Source organism: Mesoplodon densirostris, chromosome 10 (genome assembly GCF_025265405.1).
Source record: "Mesoplodon densirostris isolate mMesDen1 chromosome 10, mMesDen1 primary haplotype, whole genome shotgun sequence".
NCBI classification, from domain to species: Eukaryota; Metazoa; Chordata; class Mammalia; order Artiodactyla; family Ziphiidae; genus Mesoplodon; species Mesoplodon densirostris.
Genome location: NC_082670.1, coordinates 107,667,207 through 107,686,476, shown reverse-complemented (window position 1 = coordinate 107,686,476; position 19,270 = coordinate 107,667,207). Strand labels below are relative to the sequence as shown.

Here is a 19,270-nt window from a genome sequence, read left to right as displayed (position 1 = left end):
CTATTTAAATAATAATTAGCATGATTATCTCTTTGGATTCTCTCAGCCTCCTCATGGGTGGAGGGAGGGGCAGGCATCACTTCATTTTCAGACACAGAAATGAAGGACCAGAGAGCCGAAGCCAGTTACCCAAGGCCACAGCGCTGCAGGCAGGCGGGTTTAATCCAGACCTGAACCTCAGTTACTTCATGATAAAATTAAGGTGATGATGGTAACCCTCGTAGGATTAGGTTGTGAGAATCCAGGGTCATCGTGCAATCAGGTGATGGACACGTGGAGGACACTGTTCAAACGTCTGTACCCTTCCCCTTCATGGTGCCCCCCCACCTCCAGCCCCGTCACACCGACAACCTCACGCAGCCGCCAGGGATCTCAGCTGCCCTGCTCCTGGCAGCCCTGGGGTCAGCTGCTTCTGTTTGGTGGGCGGGTCAGCTGGGCCGACAGAGAAGCCCATTGTCTCTGTCCTCTGGGGCTCTATTGTTGGGGCCTCCTCCCAAGATCCAGCCCCAAGACACTCTCAGCTGTCGCCCGGCTCCTCTTGGCTTCCCGGGGCGGGGGAGGGGGTAGTGTGCAGATAAACAACTGTACCCTGAAGACTGGATCACCAGTCTGGTTCTACTGATAAGGTCACTGAGGCTCAGAGAGCCTAAAGAACTGTGTGGAGAGCGCTTGTCTCATGTCAGAGCCGCCAGATGGGGCTGGGCAGTGGGGGGCAGTGGATGGCCTCAAGTCAGTGTGGTCATGCATCCCATTAGGTCTGAGATGTCAGGGCCAGAACACACGGCCCCCACTTTCCCATTTTACTCGTGGAAACAGAGATTCCAGAGCCCGGACGTTTGCCCAAGGCCACACAGCGGTTCCGCCTCGGAGTCCGCCGGGAAGCCCGGCGTCCCTAACACCCAGGATGTCCAAGCCTTGCGACCGCGCAGGAAGGCCTGGCGGCCGGGGGCGGGGCATAGACTGGCCCCTCCCATGGGGAGGGGCGATGCCTCCCCTTCTAACTCTGGGACGAGCGGCCCTCCCCATAAGGGGCGCGGCTTCCGAGCCGGGCGAGATCTCACTGGGTGTTAGTCTGAGGAAGGGGGAACTTCGCGCCTGAAGGGCGTTGGGCGGCGTGGCCTCCTTCCCGCAGAGGCGCTCTGCTCGGGTCTCCAGACCTCTTTGACGCAGGCGCGAGTGGGGGCGGGGCGGAGCCGAGCCTTCGGAGCTCCGCCCCCAGGGGAGACGGCCGAGGCCGGGGGCGTGTCCTGGGCGGGGCCGCTCCCCGGCCCGCCCGGTCGCGGAGTGGTGGCAGCGCTGGGAGGGCCCGGCCCCGGCATGTGAGTGCGGCGGGGGCGGGGATGGGGGCGCGGGATGGGGCGCCGGGCCAAGCCCGGGAGGGCTCCCGGGGGTCCCGGTGGGCGGGAGCGCCAGTGCGCGGGCTGCCGGGCGAGCCCGCCAGGTGCGGGCCAAGATATGGCGGGTGAGGGGCGCTCGGGCCTCTTGTGGCCAGGCCGGCCCCGCGTGCCGGACCAGCCCAGCGCCGCTAATCTGCGGCCCACGGGAAGGGCGCCGGCGCGGGGCGCCGTCCCGGCGGGGGCTCGCTACAAGCGCAGGTCTGACGTCCGCCCTCGGGCCCCACCAGCCAAGCGGAGGCCCCCGCAGTGGTAGCCGGGTTGCTGTTCCCTGTGCGGCAGCTGCGGAGGTGTGATGGGGGCCAGCTGCGCGGCGGAGCCCGAGGTGACCCCATTCCTGGCTCCGGGTTGGGCCGCAGCCTGCGTGAGCTCCGACCTGCTGTTTCTGGGACCTGTCACCTCAGCTCTCAGGGAAAGGGCGCTTTCTGTGCTCAGTTGTTAAATGCATTATCTCATTCCTCTCAACAGCCACACATTTTACAGTTGAGGAAAGCGAGGCCTAAGGCCACAGAGCTGTTGATGTAATTGTTATCATGTGGAGGTGAGGTGCTGAGGCCTTACAGCCAGACACACCTGGGTTCACATCTGCTGTTCCACAGACCCGTGTGACCTTGGGCACACCTGGTTCCCTCCCCGAGCCTCCGGTGGGATGGTGGTGCCTACCCCCCAGGGCTGCTGAGAGGATTGGGTTGAATGGTTCAGGGAGCTCAGTAAGGAGCCGCTATTATTACTGTTGTTGCTGTTGGTAAGTGGCCCTTTTTCTGCCACCGAGGGAGCTGGTGGTACTGGGTCAGGGCTGTCTGCTCAATCCAAGCCTGCTGGCGCAGAAGGGGAAGCTGCTTCCCACAGTGAGGCTGTTCATGTCTGTGCATGTCTGTCCCTGTGCCCATGGAAGGCCACACCCAACCCAGCTGTACCAGCATGTGCCGGAGTCACGCTGGCCCATCGTGTACTCGCCGCGCTACAACATAACCTTCCTGGGCCTGGAGAAGCTGCACCCCTTTGATGCAGGAAAATGGGGCAAAGTGATCAGCTTCCTAAAAGGTATGGAAGGCCCCGCTCGGACCCTACATCTGCTTTCTCCAGCCCATCTGCCACCACCTGCTGCTCTTTCCCTGACACAAGCGTCAGGCCCTCCCACCTCCAGTGTCAGCCCTGAGACAGCCTCCCACCCGTTCTGTCAAAAGGATCTTTCCAACACAGACTTCTAAGCATGATATGCCCCCGTATCACACCTTCACTGGCTCTCCATCGCTGTGGCCCTAAGTCCTGTCTCTGCCCCTGGAGATCCAGTAGAAGGGGAGCTGATGCTTGGAGGAATGCCTTGTCCATAGCCCACAAGCTCCGAGAGTCCGGGAAGTGGACAACCTTTGCTCCAACCTCACGGATTACAAATGAAGGAACTTGAGGCCCAGTGAGTTAGAAAATGTGCCCAAAGGCACACAGCTATTGAGTGGGAGAATGGGGCCTGGACCTCAGAGCCCCAGGCTCATCCGCTTCATGGCTCATCCCCTGAGTGGGGTGGTGCTCTGGGGAGCACGTTGTTTCATTTGTGGTTTGTAATCTAGGGGTCTGTTTCATGTGGAAAATTCAGGCATCACAGTAGGCTGGTGAAAAAAAATATTCTAGTTCCATGTATTGTGGGTTCTTTAACTGAGGGAAGTAGGAAATATTACCTGAAATGTTACCTGGCATAGGATGAAACATTGCATATCTTTAAATCGCACAATCCCTCTGATGACACCCTGGGGGAAGTTTCACTTTGGGGCTAGCCCATCTTTAACACCTAAGCCCACCACCCTTTTTAACAAATCTACAGCGAGCCTCAGCCTCTGCACCTGGCAGAAAATAGAATCAAATTAGAGATTAATAACACTGTTATTTGTTTTTGTATTTTTGTTTTTATTTTTGGTTAACTTCTGTTTATGGCAAGTGATACTGATTTTCCACTTGCAATAGTCACCAGAGTGCGTATTCAAAGAAAAATATTAAGTAGAAAAGAGTACAAGTGGTGTGCAGCCATGGCAAGAGCTCTGGTGAGGTGAGCGGAGCCATCCTGCCTGTCCCCTGGCTGTTCTCATGCCTTCCTGACTGTGGTCCTTTACGCTCTGTTTCCAGTGGTCCTGAGTCTGTTCATTGCCCCTTCTTGGGCTCCTGTGTCACCCAGTAGCGCAACATAAGGGTTCCTTGTCCCCCTCACTCTGAGCTGACCATTTTCCTGAGTTCCCTCTGAGGATGTGGGTGGAAAGGAGCCAGGGCCACATGGTGAAGGGCCTTGGGTACCACCAAGAAAAGAGCTGGTTCCTTGCCGGAAGCCAGTGGGGAGCCATGAAGTGTTTGGGGTGGGGGATACCTGCTATATGTGGAGCTCTTTGTGAGAAATGTATGGAACTAGTTGGTTTCTACCAGGGTTGGTTTCTAAGAGTGACACAGTAGCACAGGTCCCCCTTGTCCTTCGATTTCCCTAGAACCAGAGCATCATCGTCCTGTTGTCACTGTGCCCTAGAGCACTTCCTCCTCTCTGCCTTATTTCTTCTGTTGCAAAAAGGAGCAAGTCTTGTCTGGTGTATGCGTATGTGGTAATGAAATAACACGGTTTTTCCCAAACATCAGTCATTTGCAAACCACTCTTGGGACCTTGCCATCGCCTCATACCACCTGTTCCATTATTTACTTCATAGTTTTTATTGACTTAGCCTTCGTTCTAAGAAACTTAAATAAACCTGTTTTAAAAGGAAACATGATGTCATCTAAAAGGAGGAAGCCAGTTTCATTTGCCATAAATAGAAGGTCATGGTAAAAAATAAATGCAATGAAAACAACAGTGTTATTTCAGCTCAGGCAGCTTACTGTTGCCCCGGACTGTGAAAATGATTGCTCCTTTTGGGGGGTTAAAAAAAGGGAGATGAGCAAGGGCCAGGCAGGTGTTAAAGAGAGGCCCCCCGTATACCAAACCCCCCATGATGTCATCCCAAGGTGGAGGGAGAATCGATCAGAAGAACTTTGTCTCACCTTGAGAGTCAGCGTTAATGACCCGTGTGCCACCTGCCTCTAAAAGGTGTTCAGTCACACTTGAGTTCGCCTCCGCCTGTCAGTGGCCCGGGAAACAGGAGGATCGCTGTGCACAATGTCCTATGTCCCCTGGCCCGAGGGCCTGGCCGCTGTCCCCACTGGCCTGAGAGGTGGCCCGTTCTCAGACCACCCACAAGCCAGCAGGGCCCACCTTGTCCTGGGGCAGGGCAGCCAGAGGTCAAGTCTGCAGCCTGTGGGAGGGGCTGGGGGCCTGGCCTGGAGGCGGCAGGGATGCATGGGGCCTGCTTTGTGGTTTCAGAAGAGAAACTTCTATCAGACAGCATGCTGGTGGAGGCACGGGAGGCCTCGGACGAAGACCTGCTGGTGGTGCACACAAGACGCTATCTCAACGAGCTGAAGGTACAGGGCCTGGGGGCTGCCGGCCAGAAGGATGGGCTGGAGGAGGGGGCCGCTTTGCCTGGGGATGCACAGCCTCGACGGGCTCCATTCCTGTCCCTATGCAGAGGGAGCATGTGAGTCTGTGATCCCCAACAGGAGAGAGGTGTCCTAGAAAGGCAGATACCAGGGATGGGCTAGGCTACTCCATGGGATAGTGAGCTCCCCATCCTTGGGAGTATGAAAGCAGGGATGGCCACTTGGGGTTGAACCTTCATTGGGGTTTTGGGCTTCTGCCTCAGTGACTTTCAACCTGTGCTATGTGGACAGGCCTCAAAGACCCCTGCTGGGATGATGGGTGGGGGGGCCCCAGTCCCTTGTCCCCATTCAACCAAAGCTATTCCACTTTGGCCTATTTTTACCTTGGGCTAAAGTATAAGATGCTGTTTCAAGGGCTTCTGCAGTTAAAGACGGGTTGGAAACTGTTGGGCTGAAAACGAGTTTTTACGCCCCAGGGCCCAGCAGGGAACATAAACAAGTGGTGGGTGGTGTCTGGGACAACTGGAGCTCCAACCCTTCCCAAGCTGGTGGCTGCAGCCCAGCCTCCACCGTGGGCCCAGCTTTCAAAGAGAAGCCAGAAATCCAGATCGTTAAGTGACAGTTCCTGATTTCTTAATGTAGCAGCTCATTGGAAGATTTTTGAATCCCACCTGCAGACCACATGGGGTCTGCCCGTGGTGACTTCCTCCTAGAGGAGCTGCATGGCTCTCGTCAGTGTGGTTCTGAGGGTAGAGGCGTTCAGTCAGTCCCCTGTGTGGGAGAAGAGGGCAGGCTGGGCTCGGGGTAGCATCAGAACCTGGTGCGTCAGGGATGCCACAGGTTCTCTGTCCCCAAGGGCGTGGAGTCCTGACCCCTGACTGCTAGGCTTCCCAGCAGGACTCATCTTAGACTCAGAGCTAGAGTGGGCGCCAGAGGTCACCAGGCTTCTCCCCCATAGGTGGAAACACCTAGGCCCAGAAAGAGGCCCCACCTGCTCAAGGTCACCTGGGAAGTCCAGCAGGCCCGGGGGAGACCCCAGGCAGGGCATCCGGTCAGGTCTTCTGGGTTCCTGGCCACGGAAGCTGCCCTCCGTCCTCCTCCACGCTGGCCTGACCTGTGAGAATTCTAGATGGATCCGTGACAGTGTGAGCTCATGAAAGATTACCAGGAAGAGGTTGAAACCTGGCTCCCGGGAGAGCAAGGTGTGCGAGGCCTTGGCACGAAGCCCAGCACTTGGCTGCTCTGGTTTCCCAGGGCCCAGACATGCATGGTCACAGCCCAGCAGCTGGGTCAGGAGGACGTGCCTGCCAGAGTCCAGAGGGTGAGGGTGGGGGCAGGGAGAGACCAGAACAGAGTGGTGCCAGGCTGGAGCCAGTGCCAGGATAATGCTGGGGATGGGGGATGGGCTCCAGGGCTCCATCCGTTTGAGGGACTTTTCAGGGAACAGTGTGGGACTGACTGCATGCCTGGCCTTGGGACCCCAGAAGCCTGAAGGCAGCTTACTATGTGATAAGCAATAATGCAAACAAGTAGAGCCCCAAATAGAAAATTGAGGTCAAGGACAGGAGGAGAATTCAGATATGCCAGCATAACCAAGATGCTATGGTTGTGCCATGTATTTGGAGCTCCCTGGCAGCCAGAGCAAAAGGAGAAACATGATTTCCACATGACCTACTAAGGTGAAGAAGTATTCAGTCATGCAGCATGTCTATATCAAACACTGACTGTGCACTGGGTGCAAAAAAAAAAAAAAAGAATAAGCAAGTTTTCTTGTTCCCATGGATTTGTATTTCATTATAGAAGACTGAAAATAAAGAAGTAACCGTACAAGAGCATTTCAGAGAGCACCAAGGGCTATGAAGGGAAAAAAAAAAAAACGGTAATTAGGCAGAGGTATGCTCGTTTAGCTTGAGCAGTCAGGGAGGGCCTCACAGAGGAGGTGAGGTGTGAGCAGAGATCAAAGAATGAGGAGTAGGTGATACTCATGTGGAGTTTTAAAAGAAGAATGTCCAGAGTCTCAGGCCTGGAGAGGGAGGGGGCTTGGCCTCCAGAAGGGGAGAGGGTTGCTTGAGTGGCCAGGTTGAAGGGAATGAAATGCTGAGGTGGCACGTGATGTGGTCAGGGAGGCCAGCAGCCCTGGTCCACAAGCCCTGCAGGCCTCAGGAGGAGTTTGGATTTTGTTCCGGGTACCACAGGAGAGTGATGTGGGGTCATGTGCCCCAGACGCTCAGGTGAGACCCATGCACGTTCCAGGCATTGTCTGGCGTCTAGGGACTGCTCTCGGGAACAGCCCCCTCGCCCCTGATGTCCACGACGTTTCTTTTCTCTTTTCTCTGCTGTAGGACCCCCAGGGCTGCTTCTCCTCAGCGGTCCTGTGTGTGCCCTGCCCGTACTGCCCCATACCCGTGTTCCGGGCTCATGCCTGGCCCTGCACTGGTGTGGCCTTCAATGCTTAATACACTGGGCATTGAAGGAGGTGCAGTGGCCTGATGTTTGCCAGATGACGCCCATTCAGGGAAACAAGTGTTTATTGAGCGCCTGCTGTGTGCAAGGCCCAGAGTCGGCCCCACTGAGGGTGGGGTTTGGGTCGGGCCAGGGCCAGGCTCCTGCCTTGTGCTGACTCTGTGACAGTTTGCCGTGGGGCGCTGGGTGGTGGGACGCAGACCGACATGTAGTCCCTGTGTACCCTGCGCTGGGCAGTGCTCGGGACACATTTATGTAGCGAGTGTTTAGAGCACCAGGCTCTGCTCTGGGTGCAGGGTGATGGCGGAACAAAAGAGACTGAATCCCTCTCTTGATGGGACGGAGTTGGTGTGTTAAAAGGCGCTCAGTGCCTTGGGGAAAGGACAGCGGGAAAGGGGGTGGGGAGGACCGCCCTTCAAAATAGGCCGGGGGTCTCACTGCCATGTGACCGTGGACTGAGGGCCCTGAGGGAGTGGGCTCGGTGGGCATCTGGGGGTAGGGCATTCTGAGCAGAAGGATCAGCAAGTGCAAAGGCCCTGAGGCAGGAGTATCTTCAGTGTGTTCCAGCAGCAGCGAGGACTAAGCGACTGGATCGGAGGAATGGGAGGGAGACGGTAAGAGGTGGGGTCGGAAAATGATCGGGGCCAGACCACGGAGGGCCTGTGGTCGCTGTGGCTTTGCTCTGAAGGAGGTGGGAGCCCAGGAGTGTTTCAAGCAGGGGGACATGATCTGACCTAGATTTTAACAGGATTGCTTGGCAGCTGTGATGGGAATGGTTGAGACCAGTCTGTCAGAACAAAAGCAGGGAGCCTGGGAGGGAGCAGGTGGTTGCAATGATCCTGGTGAGAGAGCCCGGCCTCTCAGATGAGGCTGGAAGCAGCTGTGGCCTGGCGGCGGGGGGCGGGGGGGGGGTACGTGGCAGAACTTGGGGTTTGTTATGAAGTTGGAACAATAGGATTTTCTTTTGTTTAGATCGGGTGTGGGGTCTGCAAGCCAAGGAAGCCAAGGATGCCAAGGATGTCCCAGAAATTGTGGCTGGAGCTCCAGGGAGTCTGGGCACAACTTGGGCCTCATTGTTGCCCTCACAGTACCCGGCGTCTGTGGGAGAAGAGACACAGGCCCCCGTGTGTGCCACGGAGCAGCTGGGGGGGGACGAGTCTCAGAGAGTCCCAGGGAAATAGGACGCCCGGGGTTACAGGATCAGCTTCTCCATTTCTGCAGAGAAAAAAAAAAAAGGCCATCGGGATTTTGGCAGGGATTGTGCATCTGTACATGAATTAGGAGAGAACTGACATCTTTACAATGTTAGGTCTTCCAGCCCATGAACACAAGATGTCTTTCCACTTACTTAGATCTTCTTTAAGTTCTTTCAGCGGCGTTTTGTAGTTTTCCGTGTATGAGTCTTATACCTGCTTGGTAAATTTATTCTTTTTGAAGGTGTTGTAAGTGAAATTGCTTTCTTAATTTCTGTCTGGGGCTATGGCTTCCTCTTTCATTCTCTGTCCCCTGCTGGCTTGCTGAGGGTGGGAGGGGGGCAGCGACTCAGGTGTTTTCCTTCAGGGGCTCGTTGCTCACTTACTCGTAGCGAACAGTGGTTCCCTGCCTCACGTGTGCCGGACCAGTGCTGGGTGAAGGGCTTGGCGGGACAGATGGGTGGAGCTGGCCGTCTTCCCCTCTCTGGGTCTGCCCCCTACCACACACGCATACACACGAATGCACGTGCATATGCACACCTATGCATGTGTGCACAAACACACACACACACACACACACACACACACACACATCTTGCAGCTGTCCAGCCAGACCATGTTCTCCCTCTCCCCAGCAAGGCTGTCGTGTTGCATATCAGCACCTCCCCGCTAGGCTGCTATGTGTCCGTGAGGCCAGGAGTAGTGCCTTCTTGGGACCTGCAGCCTAGCAGGCGCTTAGTAAATATCTACCAAGTGCCGGGGCCCCTCCAGGGCTCTGCTTGGAGTCAGTGCAGAGCAGGGTCTGGACCTCGGGCGTTCCCAGGCAGGCAGGAGATGGTCTAGGAGAGGGGTGCATGGATGCTTGCCCAGGGCTCAGGAGGTTATAGGGAAGGCTGTGTCCTTATCTTGGTGCAGACGCCTTCTGGGTGCCCCAGACCCTCCTGCCTCAGCAGTGGAGGATGAGGACATCCAGCCCCATTTGAAGGGATGACTGATTCCCCGTGGATGGAGAGGCTGTGCGGTGCCTGGAGAGAGGAGCCCTGGGCGTCCAGTCCTGGCTCCGTCAGTGACTCCCTGTGGCCTTGGAAGGAAAGATCCTCCCCCCAGCCCCCCGCCTCTCCGGGGCCTCGGTACCCCTCTGTGCAGTGGGCGGGCTGGGCCAGTTCTGGGTGGGCTCCGTGGTGACCTGGAGTCCCCTGCAGCTCTCCTTCTGGGCACGAGAGGGCAGCCGAGGGCCTTGGAGCCCGAGGACCGAGGGCTGACTTAGCTTCAAGGAGAGTGCGGTTGTGAGCATCTCTGTACTGAGCCCAAAGCTCAGCCACGGTGGGAGCTCCCATTTCTCACCCAAGGAGCTGCGCTCGCCCGGAGTCCCCCCCCCGCCCCCACCCCCCCAAAGCTGGCCCAGGGGGAATCTGCTTCCCCACTGCTGCCTCTGGGCTCACCAGGCAGAGGGAGGCCAATGGCCCGCATCTCTTTCCACAGTGGTCCTTTGCTGTCGCAACCATCACAGAAATCCCCCCTGTCATCTTCCTGCCCAACTTCCTGGTACAGAGGAAGGTGCTGAAGCCCCTCCGGACCCAGACGGGAGGAACCATAATGGTAGGTGGGAAGCTGGCGGGGGGGAGCAGCGGCTGGGCTGGGCCCTCCACCCCAGGCTCCTTCCCACCCTGGGTCTTTGCCCACCCTGGGCTCTCCATATAGAATGCCTTGTGCTGCTGAGTAGTTGAGCAAAATCCTAAATATTCCTCAAGGCGGCAGAAAGAACTCTGTCTTCCAAAGCCTCTCCTGTCTGGCTAGGACATTAGAATTCACTGTTCTGCCCTCAAGACCACCTGTTAGAGTTACCGTCTTTGCTGGTGTATAAGATGTATCCTCACCCCCCGGAGAGTATGTCCTAAAACTGTGACTCTGAGCTACTCAAATTTCAGATGGAAACAAACCCCTATGACGTCAGCGATGGATGGTGCCCCTCCCTCCCATCATGGGTGTGACCATCACAAACACTTGCAGCAAAACTGGGTTTCACATTCTGTGTGTAGTTTCCTCTAAAATTCGCCACAGACTGCTGAGTTGATTGGAGGTCGAGGAGCTGAAATGATTTGAATGTACAATGATCTAACCCAGACAGGCATCAATACCTGCTGACCCCTGTAGTTTTCTTTTTAGCTTTGCAAATTTGTGCATTTTGAAAGTTTATTAGAATATTACTGCTTACCCCAAAATTATGATTTCCTACAAGATTTCAGTATTAAGGCGACAGTATTTCCAGGAACAAAAATTTGTCCATTTTCCCTTTAAAAGCTACCTGAGAATCCTTGTCAGCTCACGTTCCATCCTAAGAGCTGAACTTTGATTTCCTCCAGTTTCCTCACCAAATTGCACAGGGGCTTACACATGTCTCATAAGCCAGCCAGTTCGGGGTTTGCTGGGGGTGGGTGGGTGCTTCCTGTATCCCACCTCCCAGCTCATCCCCACCTTGGAGCTGGCTGGAAATGGTGTTTATGGGGTGAGTGATTCAATGAATAAGTAAGTGAAGGCAGTGGCCGCCCGCACCCCTCATCCTGTGCTTGTTTCCAAAGGCGGGGAAGCTGGCCGTGGAGCGAGGCTGGGCCATCAACATAGGTGAGTGCCCCGTGGCCTGGCCTGGGTCCTGGGGGCAGCAGCTCTGGTGCCACTGTGGACGGGGGTGGCCACGATGGCAAAGCTGCCTCCTGACCCAGGGATGGTGACGTGCCCACGCGCGGTCAGCTGACTTAGGCAACCTGGAGCCGGAGCCGTCCCTGGGAGCTGAGCGGGGAGGGGGCCCTGGGAGGAAGGTGGGAGGGGGGTGTCTGGGCCTTGAGCCTGGCCCTGGCAACACCTCGGCTGTCCTCGCAGGCGGCGGCTTCCACCACTGCTCCAGCGACCGGGGCGGGGGCTTCTGCGCCTACGCAGACATCACGCTCGCCATCAAGGTGTGCCCGAGAGCATGTTGGGGGGTCGCCTCCGAGAGCTTCCCTGGAATCCCCCAATCTGGTGTGCTCACCCTGTATTGTAGAGAAGGCAGCTGAGGCCCAGAAGGGGCGGGAGCTCGCCCGGGTCCCTCAACCGGGCTGGGACCCAAACCCAGATCTGACACTTGCTTTTTCATGTTGCCTGAGATGGTTCAGAGGTGACAGCCTTCAACAGTGGCAGGGGACCGAGGGGAACAGCTTCCATGTCAATATAAAATTATGAGAAGGGTGAGACCGAGATAGAAATAATGACCCTGATGGCGGTGACAACAGCTGGCATTTACCACGGGCCCGGCCCTGTGGCCGCCTCCGTTCTCCAGGGCTCGCCCCTGCATCCTCACGTTTTACAGGATGAGGAGACGAGGAAATGGGCCCAGAGGGGCGAGGGCACAGCCGGGAGGGGCCGAGCTGGCAGCGGTCTCCACGTCTGTCAGACCGCAGCGCGGCCTCAGCACCCACGCCTGGCCTTGTGCTGGGGGTCGGCATGGGCCCCGTGGCTCCTGTCCCCACAGGGCACGGGGACTAATGCGGAGGAGGGACAAGTGAGCAGACCCTGGTCATTCGGAGAGGGGGACGCAAGGAGACCTTCTTGGAGGCGGGGGGAAGGAGGGCTGCTCAGAGGAGGAGGCTTTAGGGCTGGGCCGTGTAGGAAGGCGGAGATGGCAGAATGAAGTGCCAGGCACAGCCTTGAGGGGGGTTCCCCGCTCTGCACCCCACGCATTTCCCTGGGAATCCTGAGCTGTCGCGGAGGGCCAACCCTCAACCTCCTCACCTCTGGCCCTTCAGGGCACAGCACGTGCCCCTCCAGGGAGCCTTCCCTGAATACTCACACAGGCTTCTCCGGAGCCACACAGCTCCCCAGGGCTCTGCCTGGTGGCCTGATCTCCCATAAGCATGTACAGGCTTCGGCCCACCCCCTCGCTAAGCGGGAGCCCCTGCAGGACTGTGTCCTCTGGCCTGTGTGGCCCTTACCTCTCCGCTCTCCCCTCTCCCGCCCTGGGCAGTTTCTGTTTGAGCGAGTGGAGGGTGTCTCCAGAGCCACCATCGTTGATCTCGATGCCCATCAGGTGAGTGCCTCGCGGGGCCTAGGGTCCCACAGGCCCGCCCCCCAGGCCACCTCCCCACACTCCCCAGCTGCCTCTGACGCGCGACAGCGTGCTGTGGGCTCCCCTCCCCCAGGAACATCCCCCGAGCCCCAGGCGGGGCCTCTGCCACCCGCACCCGGGCACGTGGGGTGTTTCCTGGGGTGTGGTTGGGGGTACCTTTCCCGGGGCACCTGCCTGTGAGTGACTTCCGCGTGTTCCCCACAGGGCAACGGGCACGAGCGGGACTTCATGGGCGACAAGCGTGTGTACATCATGGACGTTTACAACCGCCACATCTACCCCGGGGACCGCTTTGCCAAGCGTAAGCTGCCCTGTCCCTCAGCCCCAGGGCCTCTTGCTTGGATGGGGCTCTCTCCGGGGCATTTCCTACATGCTGGGGCCTACAGAGGTCCCTTCGTTTATTTATCCTCAGCATCCCCGCGAGGGGGAGATGAGGAAACAGAGACCTAAAAAGGTCACTTGACCCACCCAAGACCACATAAACACTGTGAGTCCTTCTATTGGGGTAACCATCAGAAGACTAAAGTAGACTTTTCTCCTAGGTATGCAGCTGTCTGGTCAAAAACAGGGAAGGACAAAAAAGAAAAAAGAAGGAAAAATACATAAATAGAAAATATAAAATAAGATGGCAGAAATCAGTTCAAATATAATAGTTACTAAGTAAATGCAGGTGGATTCATTAAAAGGTAGAGACTCTCAGATGAGCTTTGGAAACACAGGGACCTGCCCACCCTGTGGGGAGGGGACATGTATGCAGTAAGTGCTGGCGGTTCTGCTGTGGGTACATCGGCCACTGTGCCGCCCCAGGGACCCATTTCTGAACTGCATGTCAGATGTTCTGGATTTGGACCCAAGGGCACATGGGGTGTCCGTGCATCCAGGCAAGGGCTTACGGAGACACTGGGCTCAGACAGCCGACCTGGGTCCCTGAATCCCCAGGGCAGTGTTTCCTCTGTGATGCCCCTTCTTTTCCTCTGGGTCCCCCTTGCAGCTCGTGTGCTCTTTTTTTAGCTTCGTGTTGGGTGAGTGAGAGGTCGAGCACCGGGGAGTCGGGTGGGGAGATGGGCCGCGCTCGTCCTCGCCAGCCTCGGTTTCCCACATCTGCACACCGGGGCTGCTTCTGTCTCCCTCGCAGAGGCCATCAGGCGGAAGGTGGAGCTGGACTGGGGCACGGAGGATGACGAGTACCTGAGGACGGTGGAGAGGAACCTGGAGAAAGCCCTCCAGGAGCACCCGCCCGACGTGGTGGTGTACAACGCGGGCACTGACGTCCTGGAGGGGGACCGCCTCGGGGGGCTGGCCATCAGTCCGCAGGTACCTCCGGACCCTGGGGCAGGGGAGGCTCCGGGGACACAGCAGCAGCAGGGAAGGTGGGCCGCACAGGGGCTTCTCTTGAAGCCAGAGGGGAAGGGTAAAAGCAGCAGCAGTCTGGAACAGGGTTAGACCTGTGGCAGGACCTTCCAGGATCTGGGACTGCCTGAGCCAGCCTTCCCCATCCCCCACACCAGGGTGTCGTGAAGCGGGATGAGCTGGTGTTCCGGCTGGTCCGAGGCCACCAGGTGCCCATCCTCATGGTGACCTCGGGCGGGTACCAGAAGCGTACAGCCCGCATCATTGCCGACTCCATCCTTAATTTGTATGGCCAGGGGCTCATCGGGCCCCAGTCAGCCAACGTCTCAGCACAGAACTCAGACGCACCCCTGCTGCCCCTGGAGGTGCCCTGACCACACTGCCCTCTGCCTGCCGCCCACCTGCCCGCCCGTCCACCTGCCCCTCAGTGCTCCTCCTTTTCCAAATGAGGGGGGGACCTCGCGCGCAGCTGCACTCTCCCCACTGGGTGTCGCGGTCTCCGGGCCCTTCTGTGGGTGGGGGCGGAGGGCAGGGCCCGAGTCCCAGCAGGACCCACACGGTCACGGTCACGGCCTGACCAGGCCCTGAGGAGGCGGCAGTTCTCCCAGGAGGGAGGAGGGCAGCTGAAGCTCCCAGGTGCAGGGAGGGCCCCCGGGGGGTGTGTTCTTGTTTTCAAAACAGTGCGACCGTTTCAGACCAAGGAAGCTTCCACCTCTTCCACAGTTGGGCCCCCTCCCTCCTCTTCTGCACCCTCACCTCCTCCCTTCAGGGGTGGGAGACCTGAGCGGGGCTGGAGCCAGGCGTCTGGGATCCCTGGATTCCCAGCCAGCAGGCAGGGGCCCTGGTCCTGGATGTGAGGGCGCGGCAGGGAAGGGGATGCAGGTGGGTTTTCCCATCTGGCTTCTCCTTCAATAAAGCGAGGGCTGGACCTGCTGTCCCAGAGCCCTGCCCTGGTGGGGAGGGGCGGGGAGGCCTGAGGAGCCCCAAACCCCTGCTTCAGCAGCATCTTGCCCGTCCAGGGAGAGCGCCGGGTTTGGGGAAAAGAACGCTTGGCTCAGGGACAGGCCTTAGCTCTGGAGGCTTGAGGGACAGAGGAAGGTGAGGCCTGGACCAGGTAATTGGGGAGGGACAGGTGGCCAAGCTGGGTCCCGCAGGCCCCGAGGCCCAGGTGGGGACTGAGGCGCTGGCGAGGCCAGGCTGGCGTTGCTGGAGGGGACCAGAGGGTCTCCATCATCCCGGCCTGCGGGCTGTACGCGTAGGGGCTGGGGCGGGGCCCCGGCGGGAGCTGCAGCCTCCACTGGGCTCGTCCGAAATGCCAGGCCCTGATGTGCTCTGCCCAGGTGGGCCCTGACCTTGTCGTCAGCTCTACTCTGAAGGGGATGCTTAGGACCCCCAGGAAGCTGGGGGTTGGGGGGAGAGTCCACTGCTCCGTTGCCTGGGTGTGTTCTTAGTGGTCAAAGCGGGTGGGGAGGGAAACAGGGCCGTCCCTGATCAACCCCCCCACCCCCCACGGGACTTGTGCTCATTGCCATCTGGGGGTCTCCTGAATTCTCCTACCTTCTCCCTCACACCCCCCTCGCCGCTCCCTCTGCTGGAGGGGGCGGGGCAGGAAGGGTTCCAAGATCACCAAGCGTCAAACACGCTGAACTCCCGGACCAGACCCGAGGCACTAATTACGGCTTGGACGCCCCAACTGCCCCGCCCCTGCCCCGCCCCTGCCCTTGGTCCCTGCAACGAGAACTCGAGGCACCTAACACCACCTGACCTCCAACACGGCCTGCAGCCTTGGGGGGCAGGTGGCGACGGGCTTGTCACCACGGAGCCTCCGCTCCAGAGAACCATAAAGGCTCTTTTGATCCGACCTGGCTGCCGTGTGTTTTTTTTTTTTTTAATTAATTAATTAATTTTATTTTTGGCTGCATTGGGTCTTCGTTGCTGCGCGTGGGCTTTCTCTAGTTGTGGCGAGCGGGGGCTACTCTTCGTTGCGGTGCACGGGCTTCTCATTGCGGTGGCTTCTCTTGTTGCAGAGCACGGGCTCTAGGCGCGCGGGCTTCCGTAGCTGTGGCACGCGGGCTCAGTAGTTGTGGCTCGTGGACTCTAGAGTGCAGGCTCAGTAGTTGTGGCACGCGGGCTTCAGTAGTTGTGGCTCACAGGCTCTCGAATGCAGGCTCAGTAGTGGTGGTGCATGGGCTTAGTTGCTCCACGGCATGTGGGATCTTCCCGGACCAGGGCTCGAACCCATGTCCCCTGCATTGGCAGGCAGATTCTTAACCACTGTGCCACCAGGGAAGCCTCGCCGTGTGTTCTTGAGATGAAGGATCCATACCTCCTAAGGATTAAAAGAAATAAAGATTGAAAGTTCACACAGCAAGAGGCCTGGCGTGGGGTAGCTGCCTGATAAACGCTAGTGTTTTAGTCCATGCACAGAGTCCCATGGAGAAGGTCATTATTCCCATTGTACAGATGAGGGCGCTGAGACTCGGCAAGGAGTTTGCTTCAGGCCACATGTCTCGTGAATGGTAGAGCCAAGTTTGACGTCAGCTCTGCCAGGTGCCAAAGTATGTGTTCTCAGCTGCCTCAGGTTTGGCAAGGGTGAAGGGGGAGGGGTGCTCTCCAGACAGAGAGGGGTTCAGGGGCGGGGAAGGGTGAGGATGGGAGGGCAGGCTGGGCTGGGCTCTGCCCAGTGTAGGAGGCGGCTGGGGGCCCTGGCGGGGTGGTGGGTGTGTGTGTGTTGGGGGTCTTCCAGGCCTGTGCTGGGAGCACAGGTGGGGATGGGCTGGGTGGGGGCAGGTGGGGGCAGGTGGGGAGCAGGGCCTTGTCCTCAGCCTGGCAGGGTGACCAGGGCACCCCCAGGGTTAGTGGCACAGCCTGGGTGGGGAATGGGCGCTTCCACGAGGCTCAGTGCCGGTGCCAGGGCAGGAGATGAAGACATCGGGGTGGTGGGTGGGTGTCCAGGTGGGCGCTGTGCTAGGTGTGAGGGGGATGAACGCTGGCACGGCCCCGTCACCTCTGTTTTCCAGAGGCAGACACCGAGGCACGGGGGTTGGTTCCTTGCTCAGAGCGCACAGCTAGCAGGCGGAGCAGCAGGGTTCCAGCCAAGGCCTTGGTTCCAGAACCCACAGCTCCTTCCTCCTCTGTAATCTGGGCCTTTAAGGATACCGTAGTCACCTGGAGGGTGGGCCCAGGAGTAAACACCTAGGACGCCATGAGTGCCCGGGGGGCGTTAGCAATGAGGGTGATTCTCCCGAAGGGCAGAGAGAAGAGCTGAGGCCAGTTCCGGTGAGGCGTTCAGGATCTGTTCTTAAGGGCTGGGCACTTTGTCCTCTTTGCAAATTTTTCTCCAAGTTATCAAAACCCAGGGGGCACACTCCAAGCCCTGGCCGTCCGGGCGGGTGCTGCAGCCCAGGGTGAGACTGGGGCCAGGCCGGGAGCTCTGGGGTCGACACATGCTCCGGGGAGAACCTCCAAAAAGGAGCCCGTGTGGGCCAGCCCGGTCCTGGCGGGTGTGGGATTTCTGCAACAGGCAGCTCCAGAGCCTCCTGAATGTCTGAGCTCACATGAGGCCCCTCCCCCACACCACGTGCTGGGGAGCATGCTGGGGAGTGGGCAGACCTGGGACCCCAAGCCCGCCACGCGGGGAGCCCTGCAGGGCCTGGGCCTGGGTGTGGGGCCTTGGGCAAGTGACAGCCTCTCAGAGCCTCCTTCCTCAGCCCTCCTGGCGGGTCACATCCTGAGCCTGCAGGGCTGAGCAGGGGTGTCGGGTGACCCTGGAGGCAGCTCAGAACCTGGCACCACGTGAGTGCTGCGTGATCGCGGCCGTCCGCCTCCTCCCCCAGACCCCCGCACCGTGCCTGGCGCTGGTGGGAGCCTGCTAGGCCTAGGGGAAGGGGGTGCTCTCGCCGAGTCCTAGCCCTATTCTCTGCTGGGGGCTGGGGGCGGGCTGTCAGGCAGCACTGGGGCAGCAGTGTCCCCCCACCTACCCCCTCCTGAGGCTGGTGGGGGCAGAGGCAGGAACGAATGTACCCAGCCTGATGCCTGGGGCATAAACAAAGGCGGGGGCGTTGGCAGGGCCCCCCAGCCTAGCAGGACTCCTGGGCAGAGCTGAAGGAGACGTAGGACGCCTCCCTGGTTCCTCGGCCAAATGCTTGGGGTTTAGGGCCAGGAACTCCTCCAGGGCCGCCTGCCCTTGAGTTGGTTTCATTTAGCTCAGCCAACACTGGCTGGGGATGCTCCGCTCTGAGCCCAGGGCCAACACGGGGAAGCTCGGTGCCACCCTGGGAGCGATGTTGTCCCGTGATTGTTAGCCAGGCTGCAGGGGGCAGTGGTTAATCCATGCCTCACTGGACTGGCCTTGAGTCCTACCTCCTGCTGTTGCTAGCTCGGTGACTTTACCTCTCTGTGCCTTAATATACTCATCTGTAAAGTGGGATGGTACCCCAAATGGGGATGACTGTCATGAGAATTAAATGAGTTAATATTTCTAAAGTGCTTAGAGCAGTCCCAGCATGGAGCATACACTCAGTACAAGTTACCCATCATCGTCATCATTACCACTTTACAGATGATGAGATCGAGACTCAGAGACATCAGGTGACTTGCCCAAGGTCACACAGTCAGGCAATGGAAAAGCCAGGAAAGGGACCCAAGGCCATTTGACTAGAACGAGTGCCCCCTTCCCACAACCAGACCTTCTGGCAAAGGTTTGGAATGAGAGTATCTTGGGGGGGCATGGCGTCCCCCCGCCCACCTGGACCCCTCAGCTGTTCCCTGGTTCACGCCCTTACCAGCAATCCCAGGAGAGGCAGGTGTCAGACCCCGATGTCCAGATGAGACAGGGGACCCCAAAGAGAAGGCAGCCCTCCTGGGTCCTGCAGGGTGGTGTCAGGGCCGGGCTGAGGTACATGTGATAGTTTTAAGTGGCTGTCTGCTCAGGCGGCTTCTGCGTCCTGCCCCGGGGCCGCCTGTTCACCTCTCGTGCAGATGGCACCCGGAGGCCACCTCGTGTATGGCAGCTGGACGGTGGGTGGGGCGCACTGCAGGAGAGGGAAGACTGTCCTCGTGGAGGGCCCGCTGGGATCCTGGCTCGGTACTGGTGGTCACCACCGTCAATTTATCAATGGGGAAAGTGAGGCCCAGGGAGGGCTATTAAGTTGGCGGCCAACTGGTACCAGAGCCCAGCCTCCTGGCTTCCTCCCGTGGGGGGCCAAGCATCGCTTCCGCCACCACCCTGGGTGCTTTTCTCTGCACCCCTTGTTGCCACCAGGGTCAAGGCACGGTTGACAGGGCAAGTGGGAGTCCTGAGCTCTGCCGGGATGGCGGGAGGC

General features: G+C 58.7%; 1 protein-coding gene across 1 annotated transcript; it reads left to right on the top strand.

Moving 5' to 3' along the window:
- Positions 1 to 1,086: 1,086 nt before the first annotated feature.
- Positions 1,087 to 15,807, top strand: HDAC11 (histone deacetylase 11). Its single transcript, XM_060110310.1, has 10 exons — positions 1,087 to 1,319; positions 2,290 to 2,438; positions 4,726 to 4,826; positions 9,980 to 10,096; positions 11,077 to 11,119; positions 11,375 to 11,451; positions 12,495 to 12,557; positions 12,801 to 12,897; positions 13,732 to 13,910; positions 14,105 to 15,807. Coding segments are annotated over exons 1-10 (1,044 nt in total). The 5' UTR covers positions 1,087 to 1,317; the 3' UTR covers positions 14,321 to 15,807.
- Positions 15,808 to 19,270: the final 3,463 nt, after the last annotated feature.